This window comes from Gobio gobio (assembly GCF_949357685.1).
Source record: "Gobio gobio genome assembly, chromosome: 16".
In the NCBI taxonomy this organism is placed as follows: Eukaryota; Metazoa; Chordata; class Actinopteri; order Cypriniformes; family Gobionidae; genus Gobio; species Gobio gobio.
The window spans coordinates 19,305,099-19,318,791 of NC_137109.1; the positions used below are offsets into that span (position 1 = coordinate 19,305,099).

General features: G+C 37.2%; 1 protein-coding gene across 10 annotated transcripts in view; it reads left to right on the forward strand.

Moving 5' to 3' along the window:
* The window catches only part of LOC307140171 (uncharacterized protein), a 72,749-nt gene that overhangs the window by 28,789 nt on the left and 30,267 nt on the right, over positions 1-13,693 (forward strand). For 7 of the 10 annotated variants that reach the window (XM_079839445.1, XM_079839448.1, XM_079839444.1 and 4 more), the window contains 3 exons: positions 605-684; positions 6,981-7,149; positions 7,265-7,397. In XM_079839445.1, the coding sequence (XP_079695571.1) occupies positions 605-684; positions 6,981-7,149; positions 7,265-7,397 (382 nt within the window). Of the gene's footprint in view, positions 1-186; positions 279-604; positions 685-2,647; positions 2,798-6,980; positions 7,150-7,264; positions 7,398-13,693 lie in introns of those variants that run through there. The other 3 variants (XM_079839451.1, XM_079839450.1, XM_079839443.1) reach the window with 2 other exon arrangements.

A 13,693-nucleotide genomic window follows, 5' to 3' on the forward strand; every position in this document is an offset into this window, starting at 1 on the left:
TCTCTTTGCTGAACCCAAGGTGCTTCAAAGAACAATTGAAGAATGTTTTTGTTTAAAGTGATAGTTTACCCAAATCATTTTTTGCATTCCAATTCTATAAAAGAAGAAATTTAGCAAAATAAAGAATAATGTTGTTGAAAGCACAATAAAAGTTTCACATTTTGATCACATTTCACTTTTTTTCAGCACAGAAAATTTGCATGACTATCCTGAACATGAGTGAAATCTGCGCAGAGAACTTTTTCGCCTTCACACGAAACTCTGACAAAAGAAAGAAGGTCATATTGTTTTGGAACATCATGAAATTTAATAAATAGTGGCTGAATTTTAATTTTTGGTGAACTGTCCTCCTTATGTGTGTAAATGCTGGGTTGTTTCAACCCATGTTTGGGCACAAGTACGGACAAACCCAACTGTTGGTTTAAATTTTTTAATTAAATTTTTAAACCCAACGGTTAGGTTTGTCCATATTTGAGGGGTTGAAATAACCCAGACTCTTTGGAGTTATGAGATTTAGATTTATGGTTCCATTCTAGGTCACAAACCTCACATTCAACTGCACCTCCAATAATCATTTATCTGACAAATCTTTTTTTCTCAACAGCGATTGTGACATCATGGCCTCGGGATCTCCAGACGTTGCAGACGCTAGTGAACCATCAGAAGCAGCAGAAGAGTGTTCAGGTAATGTTCAAGTTCAGTGTTTTATCATCCATGTGAACAAGAAGGTCATGCTTTTTTCCCCACGTAGAGATCATACATGAAGAATTAGGACACTCTTACTCAATGAAGGGATATAAGATGCTAGTTCTCACTGACAGGAAGTCATGTAGCACACACAGACAAAGCCAACATTTGACTCATACGAGCATGCTTTCCGCTGTCGGACATTTGACCTTTCTCTCCAGTTTAGTGTGGGAAGGAGGAAGCCCAGACTGCTCAGATCCTGCAGTGCAGACCGCGGGCCTATGTGGTGATGCGGATTAGCCATTTCCTTGCAAAATAGGGTGCTCTCAAAGCAACCATAATCTTCTCTATCGGATTGTGGGTCTCTCTAAATCCATTAAATTCAAGAGTTAGTCAATGCCTATAGTGTGTATGGGAGGTGTTAATCTTGTACAGATTTGTCACAGGATACTGATAATTGATCCATGACCAGGGTCACGTTAATTGCACCGATGGCCGTTACCTTACACGTGACGTGAAGGATCCAAATATAGTCTTATGAATGCAGCTATTTTATAAGTCATCTGCAAGTAAGGATTTGTACTTTTCGACGACTTTTGAATATGTCTACAGAAAAAAATATTCAGATTTATTAAATTATTTGTTCAATGACCCTTCCTGTAGGCTATATTATTACACACTTTAAAAGTATTTTTATAATTGCTGATCCAAAAATGGAGGCTAGATTTTTACTATCTACTCAAATCTTTTGAATCAGTTCACAGATAAAGCTAATTCATATTTATTCTTTGATTCATTCAATAACCCTTCCTGTACGCTATATTTATAGTGGCTAGAATTTTACTATATACTCAAATCTTCTGAAATCTGAATCATTCACCAAATAAAAGCTCATTCAGATTCAAATCAGTTCACAGATAAAGCTCATTTATATTTATTCTTTGATTCATTCAATAACCCTTCTTGTAGGCTATATTAATAGAGGCTAGATTTTTACTATACTCAAATCTTCTGAATCAGTTCACAAAAAAAGGTAATTTAGATTAATTCTTTGTTTCATTCAATAACCCTTCTTGTAACCCTTCAATTTCTCCTTGTAGTTATTATACTAAACTTTATGAGTATGTTTTAATAGCTCATCCAAAGTTACATGCAAATTCTTGAAACATTGATTCTTGCAAGTGATCAAGCTATCTGAATCGATTCACCAAAAAAGCTCATTCAGATTTGTTTGTTTCATTCAGTAACAATTCCTGTAGATTACATTATTGTGCTTTTAATTAAATGGATTTTTTTCACTTTCACGAACTCACAGAATCATAAATATGTTCAATAGGTTCATATATGTTCAGTAGGTTCATCTATTCTAACCAATAATATCCTCCTTTAAATCCTACATTGTAAGGATGTTTGCTTATGCTGTAGTCAATCTTTGAAGGTAGAAAAAACAATCATGTCTCTCTGCTACAAGGGAGAGACTTGAATGGAAAATATGAGTCATTGAAGTGAACAGGACTGTATGGTTTACTTAAGAGATTCATTCCAAAATACTGAGTCATTCATGACTTAACCTTGTCAAATAGATGCAGTGCAGATCCTCTGAAAAATACAGATCTAGTATATGAAATGCTAATTTTGAATTTGACTAATTGGAATATTATTAAAGGTACAGTTATTATTTGTTTTACAAAGATTAAGTTAATTTATAATAACCTTTGCTGTGATATACTAGCATAAACAATTGTATTGTACATCCCTGAAATAAAGCCACGCCGCAAACAATGCACTTTTTTCCCTTATGCACTTAGTGTTTAATGTGGTCACATTTAAGCATACTGAGGCTCTGTTCTTTAGAAGGCAATATTTAGCATCCCATACTGTGTAATCAAATAACAGAGCATTGAGTGGTTTATAAGAGACTGTGAGATCTCTTTCTCTGTGCGTTGTTTACTGCCTTTAGACGGGCCACAGCTGGAGAATGTAGAGCTGCATCATGTGACTTTCCCCGAAACGAGAGAGAGAGAGAGACCGGATGTCAGGCAGCAAGGGAACACCAATACACAAAGCCTCAAGATATCATCTAGAGTCCACAAATACTAAATGGAGAGCAGTAAGTCCAGTCAACAAAGACATGATTTTATTATCTAGAAAGTCTTGAGTTGAGGGTGAGGGTGAGTTGAGGTTGAGGGTGAGTTGAGGGGAGGGTGAGTTGAGGGGAGGGTGAGTTGAGGGTGATTTGAGGATGAGGTAAGATGAGGGTGAATTGAGGTGAGGGTGCGTTCAGGGTGAGTTGAAGTTGGGTTGAGGGTGAGTTTAGTTGAGGGGGATTTGAGGTGAGGGTGAGTTGAGGTGAGGTTGAGGTGAGGAAGAGTTGAGTTGAGTCGAGGGTGAGGTAATGTGAGGGTGAATTGAGGTGAAGGTGAGTTGATGGTGAGTTGGTGAGTTGAGGTTGAGTTATTGAGGGTGAGTTTAGTTGAGGGTGATTTGAGGTGAGGGTGATTTGAGGTGAGGGTGAGGTTGAGTTGAGGTTGAGTTTGCGTTGAGGGGAGGGGTGTGTTGAGGGTGTGTTGAGGTTGAGTCGAGGTTGAGTCGAGGGTGAAGTGAGGTGAGGTTGAGTTGAGGTGAGGTTGAGTTGAGGTGAGGTTGAGTTGAGGGGAGGGGTGTGTTGAGGGTGTGTTGAGGGTGAGTCGAGGTTGAGTCGAGGGTGAAGTGAGGTGAGGGTGAGTTAAGGGTGAATTAAGGGTGAGGTGAGGTTGAGTTGAGGGTGAGTTGAGGTTGATGGGGAGTTGAGGTTGAGTGGAGGTTGAGTTGAGCGAGAGTTGAGCGAGAGTTGAGCGAGAGTTGAGGTTGAGTTGATGGTGACGTGAGGGTGACGTGAGGGTGAGTTGAGTTGAGTCAGTCAGTCAATTCAATATCATCACACAAATCTCATAAAAATACAACAAGTAACACCATCACCCCTCACACTCAGATCCCAGTATTTAAAATTCTAACGGCACTTGGCACAAATTACATTTCATACACCTTATCCTAGCTTGAGGTTGCCTAAAACGTATTTTTGATGGTAAAAGCTGAAATGTAATATTCAAGAGTTGAGTGTGAGGGTGATTTGAGGTGAGGGTGAGTTGAGGTTGAGTTTAGGTCGAGTTGAGTTAAGTGAATGCGAGACCATAATCAAATTTAGGCAAATTTTTACAGGCAAAAGGTGTACATTGTCTACAGGGAGTGCAGAATTATTAGGCACGTTGATTTTCTGATCATATTTTTTTTCCAGGCACATTTGACCAATTCCAAACCATAGTAATCCTAATAACTACTATTGATTTAGTATTTAATAATGTATAAGTGATATATAATTGTTCATGAAGGCTGGAAATGAAAATCACCTTATATTCAGGTGTGCAGAATTATTAGGCATGTTTTATTTTACAGATAAATTGAGCCAAAAAAGAGATTTAACTCAGACTGAAAAGTCAAAAAGTATTAAATGCCCATGAGAAGGATGCAATACTAATGCAATACCAGACATTGCAGTTAAGGCCTGACCATTGGACAGTGAAATGCTCGTTGGGTCAGCAGGATCTGACAAAAACAGGTGGTGAAGAAAAGACACCTGTTAACTGCAAAAGAATTAAGAATTAAGGTGAAGAATTAAGGGTGAAACCATCAGGAACCCTTTAGTCTCCAGCGCCACCATTTTCCAAAGCTGCAACCTACCTGGAGTCTCCAGAAGTGCAAGGTGTCAGGATCTCAGAGACTTCAGTTAGGTAAAGAATCCTAAAAAATGACCCCCACTAAATAAGAATCACAAGCTGAAGTGTTGTAAAATACATGAAGAAGGTTTTTTTATAGGCTTTATGGACAGATAGGTTGAGAGTGACTCTTGAAGGACCAGCACCACATCCTCTAGTACCACTGTTTGAAGAATTCATCTTCCAGAATCTGGCAGTACGTTTTGGGAGTTTTTTAGTCCATCTCTGCAAAACGGACTTCAGGATGGACTAAAATGAACTCCCAAAACGTACTGCCAGATTCTGGAAGATGAATTCTTCAAACAGTGGTACTAGAGGATGTGGTGCTGGTCCTTCAAGAGTCATTCTCAACCTATAAAACCTATAAAGCCTATAAAAAAGCAGGCTTCATGTATTTTACAACACTTCAGCTTATGATTCTTATTTAGTGGGGGTCATTTTTTAGGATTCTTTACCTAACTGAAGTCTCTGAGATCCTGACACCTTGCACTTCTGGAGACTCCAGGTAGGTTGCAGCTCTGGAAAATGGTGGCGCTGGAGACTAAAGGGTTCCTGATGGTTTCACCCTTAATTCCTCATCTTAATTCACCCTTAATTCTTTTGCAGTTAACAGGTGTCTTTTCTCCGCCACATGTTTTTGTCTGACCCTGCTGACCCAACGAGCATTTCACTGTCCAGTGGTCATGCCTTAACTGCAATGTCTAGTATTGCATTAGTATTGCATCCTTCTCATGGGCATTTAATACTTTTTGACCTTTCAGTCTGAGTTAAATCTCTTTTTTGGCTCAATTTATCTGTGAAAGAAAACATGCCTAATAATTCTGCACACCTGAATATAAGGTGATTTTCATTTCCAGCCTTCATGAACAATTATATATCACTTATACATTATTAAATACTAAATCAATAGTAGTTATTAGGATTACTGTGGTTTGGAATTGGTCAAATGTGCCTGGAAAAAAAATATGATCAGAAAATCAACGTGCCTAATAATTCTGCACTCCCTGTATAGCATAGCAATGTATAAAGCACAGCTCACACGAAGTCACTTTCAATCCAAACAGCTTTCTGTTGGTCAGCACAGACAATTTGCATGACCAACTTGAACAACAGGTAGCAATGTTTAAAATACGTTCAAATACTGGTAAAATCTCATGTATCCTTTATAGAGAAGGCAATTGAAGAAAGAAAAAAGAAATGTGGTGGAAATAAACATTAAATGAATCAGACCCAATATTTCCGAATGCTATGTGTTTGAGACTATCATGTTGTGTTAGCCAAATTCTATTTGAATCAGCTGTGATTGGAGTCGATGGATGATAGGATAAATAGATCTGGCATGTTCAAAGGAGTCAAATGAGGGTTGTCTAGAGTTATTTTTAAAAATCACCCCACAACAACAGGCAAGCCAGCACTGAGAATTGCTTGTTCTCAGTAGAAAGAATGACTCGCTAATAAAGGTTGCCATCCCAGTATTGTTCACACAGCTCTACTTCTTTAAAAAGCACTGGCTTTTTCACTTGAATGAGACTGACCTTTCAGTGTTTGTTTTGGCTTTTATAAGCATTTCTGGGTCTTAACCTTTGGGATGAATAAAAGGAGTTTGTAATTGTTAAAATCAGCTAGATAGTGGCTGCGTCCGAAAGCTTAGGCAGCTGACTTGTTGCGTCGCTGCCTAATGGCAATGACTTTGCTGGCAGCATTTGCGCCAGATGAACATCACATAACTGATTTCGGACAGGCTTCTAATGCCCTGTTTACACCTGGTATTAAGATGCGGTTTGGTCGATCAGATCACTAGTAGACGAGGGAGACACATTCCTGTTTAACCTGGTGTTTTAATCCGTACATTTTCTACATATAGATATTGATGATGAAAACATTTTTTTTTTTTTATTCAACTGAACTGCATCATTGAATAACTCAGAAATTCCATGATTTAACACTAAATGGTTAACTACTGGAGCTCAGTTGTGTATTTTTGTTTAAAATAATCCAACATTAAACCTCACGACCTATTAACAAACAAAGGTAACAGTGGATACATTTTACAGTCATTTCAATAATACTTTATTGGCAAACTGTGTTATATAAGCACCCAAGAGGGAATATTTAGAGGTCTACAATGACAGTTTGTTAAATAGGTATCATGTAAACACATTTTAATGGATGCATTGAACCTTTTAAGGGAGCATAACCACAGCCAACAAATCAGAAACAATCTGCTGTCAGATATACAGAAACAATCTGCAGTCAGACTCCTCACTTTACTTGCTTGACCCAGTTACAAGTGGTATTTGTGTCATAAATTACAACGTGATTGTTTGAACATGCTGTATATATAATTTCCAAGACTTGAGGGCCAGTAAACATGATTTGTCTGCCAGTTGAACTTGTTTTGTTTAGATAAGTGAACATAGACTAATTGACAGCATATGTTCGGTGTTCGCTGTTTGCAAGCCTCTCAAAAGTCAAGATTCTCCTATGAGATTCCTTTAGTGGCACTCATTTAAATATGTTTCTGTTTTGTTTTCACTCCAGGGAAAAAGAAGTCCAAATTCCAGACATTCAAGAATTTTTTTGTGAAGAAAAAGAGGAAGGAAAGTCCTGCTCCACCGGGTGATAGTGACTTGAAGGCCAGTCAGTCGAGTGATGATGTCAACACCTCAGAGCCAACTATCAGCCCTGCTAACAGCGACAATGACCAAGGGTGAGGGAATGAAGTTATTACTGTACTGTATTTCTGTTATTCGTGTTACTTTCTATTTTCATCACATGCTATAAAGTACTAAACATTACCAATGACATTTATCTTTCATTCAAAGATCCAAGATCAGCTTGGGAAACAAAGCCATGTCACATGATAGTGTCTTCGTTTCTGATTCGCCCTCATCAGAGACACATGAGGGTCTGGGTGTGTCCCAAGACAGCATTCACGGGAAAGTGAAATATTTACAGGTATTCAGAGGCTGCTATGATTTATTCATATATGAATTGTAGGCCTGTTGTGATTTATTGATTTAAAGGGGTCGTGACATGGATTTCTTCATTATTTTAATATGTTCTTTGAGGTTCACTTGTAATGTTTATAAAGTTTTTTTGCACAAAAAACTAATATATATGTGGAAAAACATTTTCAACCCTCATTCTGACCCTCAGTCTGAAATTATCTGTTTTTATGGGGCGGCTCCTTTAAGGTGTGTCAGTAAATGGTGACTGTTATGATTGGCTAACATCATTGCATGGGAAACAGTGTCAACACCCACTAACTATTGCACATGAGTGTTTTGAAAACATTATCCATATAAAACCGTAATTTACAGACATAGCATTATGGAATGGTTTACTTACGGTTTGCGATGTAGCTGCTGTCAGATCCAATACAGCTTCATCTGGCAACAAAAGTTTCTTTGTGAACTCTCCATTACACCGTGCCTCGTTTACAAAACAATCCACGGTCAAATTCTCTGAACAAACATATAATCCTCCGCCGCCATCCAGGACGGCATTAAAATTAATTTTTCTTATCATTAGCCTCTTTCACACAGTAAATTACTGTAAATTTACCAGATTGACAGCATTCTGTCTTTTTAACGGCAAGATACCATCCAAACATTAGTACCAAAATACTGGTAAACTCTGTAATGTCAATCATCTTAAATTACCTTAGAATGCTGAGACGTTTTCTTCATCCACCTGGAAATTAAGCACTCTAGTTTCTCTGTCCAAGTATACAACATCATTTTTTAAAAGCACAAGATGCATAATTCTGTAGTACAGAGCCCCTAAAGGGACTTAGTGATGAAGAACATATGAGATGGGTGGAAAACTTTTATGTCAATGCTTTGTGTTCCCATGAGAATCTTTGTGTTCGCTCAAAAAACATTTTCTTTCTGAGCAAACGCAGTTTCTTGGGGGAACATGTACAAAAAATATGAGACGGGATGACTTTTTTTTTTAATAGTACATTTATATATTAGTACAGCAATTACTAGGCTATAGTACGACCTGTCAATATCAAAATATATTGTCCTGTCCTACCCTGAGAGGTCTTTTGACTGTATCCAACAATTAAAAGTAAATGTTTGTTATAAAATTGAAAAATCACAAAAATCAGGGTTTATATAGTATTCCAAATTCCATACTCCAGAGTAAATTAACCCTCTGGGGTTCTTCATTTATGGGTCACACTCAGGGCCTTCGGGTCAAAAATGACGTAGAGGGCGGAATTAGGATAAAAAAAAGATTTGAGTAAAATCAATGAAATATATTTTTGTTCAATAATATTTTTTCTTTTCTTTTTTGGTGTTTTGAGATCATTTTATGATTAAAAATTAATATTTAAGCAATAATTATGACCCATTTTTTCCCAATGAATATAATAAAAAATGTATGTATATATATATATATATATATATTTATTTATTTATTATTATTATTATTATTTTTTATTTTTATTTTTTTTATTAAAGCTGTATTTCATTTTAGAGTCAAGCCTAGGCCTCATGAAAGCAATTTTTTAAATGAGATCGGTGCCATCCGGTGGACACATTGAGCATTTTTATCACCCAATAGCACATTTTTACCACTATAGTGGATCTTGCGTTTTATAAAAAAATGCAAAATATCGTAGCTTCATCGGAATGGTCCGAAACTTGGTGACTTTATTGGTACTTGGTATATGAACACCCAAAAAATGTGTGGACAGGATTTAAAAAGTCTAAGTGGTCTTAAAAAAAATAGTCACATTCAGGACCTTCGGGTCAAAAATGACCCCCATAGGAAATGAATGGGAAATTAGCTTTTTTGTGCATACAATCTACAAATCAGCCAGGATGCAGAAAAAAAGGACTCAACAGTGAAGGGGTGAATCTCTAAAACATCAAGAGTGCAAAACAGACAAAAAAAACTCTCACACACACGCACACACTTATACACACAAAAACACACGCACACACAAATTAATGCGTGCCATTCCAAAAGCTTATTGTGTTTTTGTGTGTGTGTGTGAGGTTTTTTTTGTCTGTTTTGCACTCTTGATGTTTTAGAGATTCACCTCTTCACTGTTGAGTTGAGTCCTTTTTTCTGCATCCTGGCTGATTTGTAGATTGAATGCACAAAAAAACTCTGTATTTTCATATTTTTGCCAATTTCCCATTAATTTCCTATGGGGGTAATTTTTGACCCGAAGACCCTGAGTGTGACTATTTTTTTTACAACCACTTAGACTTTTCAAATCCTGTCCCCAATTTTTGGGGTGTTCATATACCAAGTACCAATAAAGTCACCAAGTTTCTAATGAAGCTACGATTTTTAACATTTAAAAAAAAAAAAAAGTTAGGGTCAGAAATGACCGAAGACCCCCAGAGGGTTAAATAAAGGGGGAAAAACAGATAATTTGAAGTAAAAAAAAAAAAGACTAAAAACGATTAAACCTATAAGTCGGAATTAAACTGAAGCTGCTGGAATTGTCTTTTCATTCCCATTCAGGTGTCAGCGCCGTAATGATGACTTACAGCATTACCAGCCAATAGCACCGCCCTGAGAGTTGATAGCGGAGAAAGTGAAAGTAAAAAAACAACAACAGTGCACCATATCCTCTGAGTACATAACAGTGACGTATATCAGAGTGAAGGAACTTCTCAAACAAATGTAGGGCGGGACTTGATTTTGTCCATGGGAAGTTGATTGAATGGTTGTGGTTTGCTATTGGTGGATCTGATGTGAGTGACAGGTTTTTTTTTTGGATTAAAGATTGAGGACAATTTAATATGATGTGCACGGATAAATCATTTATAATAACGGCGCAATATTCCATCAAAAAGTATGATTTGTCCATTTGGATTTCATGGTGACTTTAAGGCTTTATTTTGCACCCTTTTTGTGGAAAGTGGCATATGTGTGTTCAGAGGGAGTGTATAAGTATATTCTCTTTCCTGTCCTCTTTCTTTAATGAGTATTAGTGATGGCAATCAACTGGAATTTGATATAAAATTAGCAAGTTTAAGCCTCAAGACAGAGTATGAGATTTTCACTGTTGACATTTTGCCACCAGCCCAATCTAGGCTGCAGGGAACATCGTCAATGTCACTTAAAGAGAATAAAAACAAGACCAAACAAATGTGAGCTACAAAATGCCTTACAAATGTGTACGTGATGTTCACTTCGTCTATAAACCTTAAGTGTATTTACATGATCATTAATGTATCAGCATTTGAAATATGCGTCTGTGTCTTGGCATTGATTAAATGCTACTTAGTGTAGCCTTCTTAAAGGAACACGCTACTATTTTTGAAAATAGTTAATCAGTTGAGTTTTACTGTTTTCGAATCCATTCAGCTGATTTCCAGGTCTTGCGGTAGCACTTTTAGCATAGCTTAGCATAGATCATTGAATCTGATTAGACCGTTAGCATCTCGCTCAAAAAAATTACCAAAGAGTTTCGATATTTTTCCTATTTAAAACTTGACTCTTCTGTAGTTACATCGTGTACTTAGACCGACGGAAAATGAAAAGTTGCGATTTTGTAGGCCGACATGGCTAGGAACTATACTCTCATTCCTGAGTAGTAATCAAGGAACTTGGGACAAAATAGTCCCCAGCACGCTCCCTGTGCAAGCAGGTTGTCACGTTGGTTATGTTGACGGAAGTTAGCCTATTTTTTTTGAGGCGCTGCGTAATATCATTGCGCCACTGCACCCATGGTACGGCACAAAGTTCCTTGATTACTACGCAGAGTATAAGAGAGTATAGTTCCTAGCCATATTGGCCTAGAAAATCGCAACTTTTCAGTTTCCGTCGGTCTTAGTACACAATGTAACTACAGAAGAGTCAAGTTTTAAATAGAAAATAATATTGAAACTCTTTGGTCATTTTTGAGCGTTATGCTAACGGTCTAATTAGATTCAATGATCTATGCTAAGCTATGCTAAAAGTGATACCGAAAACAGTAAAACTTAACTGTTTAATTCTAGGGGAGTTGAAAAAAGTGCTTTTTTTCAAAAAAAGTGGCGTGATCCTTTAATGCGGTTCGCGTATTACCCGTAGACATTCCGGATACTAGGCACTTTGTCATTGAGCCAGACATGAGAGCAGCTCAGCAATGAAAGTTACCAGTCCATTAAGAGAGGAATCAACATTTCACCCACTGTTTGAAAGAAGCAGATCATCTGAGAATAGCTGAGACTAGGCCGAATGAATTTATCAGAGGTGTTTTAATGCTCTGACTGGCTTTTAGGCTTGATTTTTATTATTATTAAAGGACAGTTCAGACAAAAAACATTTCATCAAACACTACTGTTCAAAAGTTTGGGGTCGGTAAGATTTATTGTGCACCAAGGCTTCACTTATTTGAACAAAAATACAGTAAAAACAGTAAAAATGTGAAATATTATAACAATTTAAAACAACTTGTTTTCTATTTGAAAATAATTTGATGAATAGAAAGTTCAAAAGAACAGTTTTAATTTGAAATAGAAATATTTTGTAACATTATAAATGTCTTTACTGTATCTTTTGATCAATTTAATGCATCATTGCTAAATAATAGTATTAAAGGGATAGTTCAGCCAAAAATGAAAATTCTGTCATCATTTACTCACCCTTTAATATGTTGTTCCAAACTTGTATGAATTTCTTTGTTCTGCTGAACACAAAAGAAGATATTTTGAAGAATGTTTGTAACTAAACAGTTGATGGACCCCATTAACTTTCCCCTACCAATATTCTTCAAAATATATTTTTTGTGTTCAGCAGAACAAAGAAATTCATACAGGTTTGGGACAACTTTGAGGGTGAGTAAATGAAGACAGAATTAAATGTTTTGGATGAACTATCCCTTTAATTTCAATTAAAAAAACTTAAAAAGCCCAAACTTTTAAACAGTAGTTTATACTCAGTCTTATGTCAACACATTACAATATACCAGGTAGAAGTAGTATAGTGGGATTAATCTTGATAGTTCACGTTCTGTCCTGTCTGTTGCTTCATCTAAAGCATGCGATTTGTCTGGGTTCGCCGCCGTTACTCCTCTGTGGGAGGAAAGCAGAGGACGCGGGCGCTCTTTCTGAAGATGATGGTCTTCCCTGCAGCCCAGTGCTGGCCACACCTCTTCACGCGGTACTCCTCGCTAGATTCACCATCTCGTATCCGTTTTCCGCAAATTATGTAGCACTGATATAGCTTTGATTTGTGAAATGCACAAACCGCTGAAATGTGTCACACAAACAAGTGATCAGGAACCTTGTTAAAAATAAACTTCAGTCAGTCGTTTCTAATGTTGAGATCCTTCAGAAGGATCTGCAGAAAACAGCACTGTAGGCTTGACAGACACGTTTTACTCTTATCATTAGTTGTACTGGTGTTTTAAAATAAAAATATCTATCCTACTTCCTTCTTATTAGCTCACCATGAATGACTGGTTTCAATAAATGCTCCTTTTTTCCATTGGGGAGTAAGTTTTGAAAGTATGTTTTCATAGTTTGTAGGGCTTTTTATGTGAAAAGAAATGTTGATTCCTGGTGATGAAAACCACACCTATTATGCTTCTTTTTATTTTACCTTTCCTTTAAGCCAGGCTCAGACTACAGGAGTTTATAAATCTTAACCAATTGTGAAATCTGGTTGCCTCACGCACATGAGGAGAATCTTATCATTTAGCTACAGATTTTCTTCTTTCAAATATCAAACCTGCACACACTACAAGAGATTATCATGCCAGATTTAGCACCTCACGTGATCTCACGGGGGAAGGGGAAAGTTATAAGCAAAATGGATTATGGGCGAGGCAACTTGCTGTAGACATTATATTAGGAGACATTATAAAAGGAAGTCGTGTTGTTGGCTGCTTCTTGTTTTGCGGTCGCCATTTCAAAAGTTCCGTCACTTCCGTCTCCTTGTAGACTTGTCTCTCATTGGCTATTGTGGAAGACGTTCTGACGTAATCATCCTAAAATCCTAAATATCAAACATGTTTGATATTGTCAGGGTGGCCTTGATGTGTCCGCGAGCAGATCAGGAGATTTAAGATTTCATCTGTAAATGCCTCGCATTACCAGATAATCTGGGCCGAACATTGGAAACAGACCGATGCCATGGACACAATGTCGGGAGGGCCAAATTGGGCATAAACTGGCCTCAAACCCCTGTAGTCTGAGCCTGGCTTTAGTGTGTAATATTGTTGTTTGTGCATGTAAACAATCTTCAAAGTTACAAAGCACAAAGTCCACGCCAAAGAGAGCGTGGTAATGTAGCCA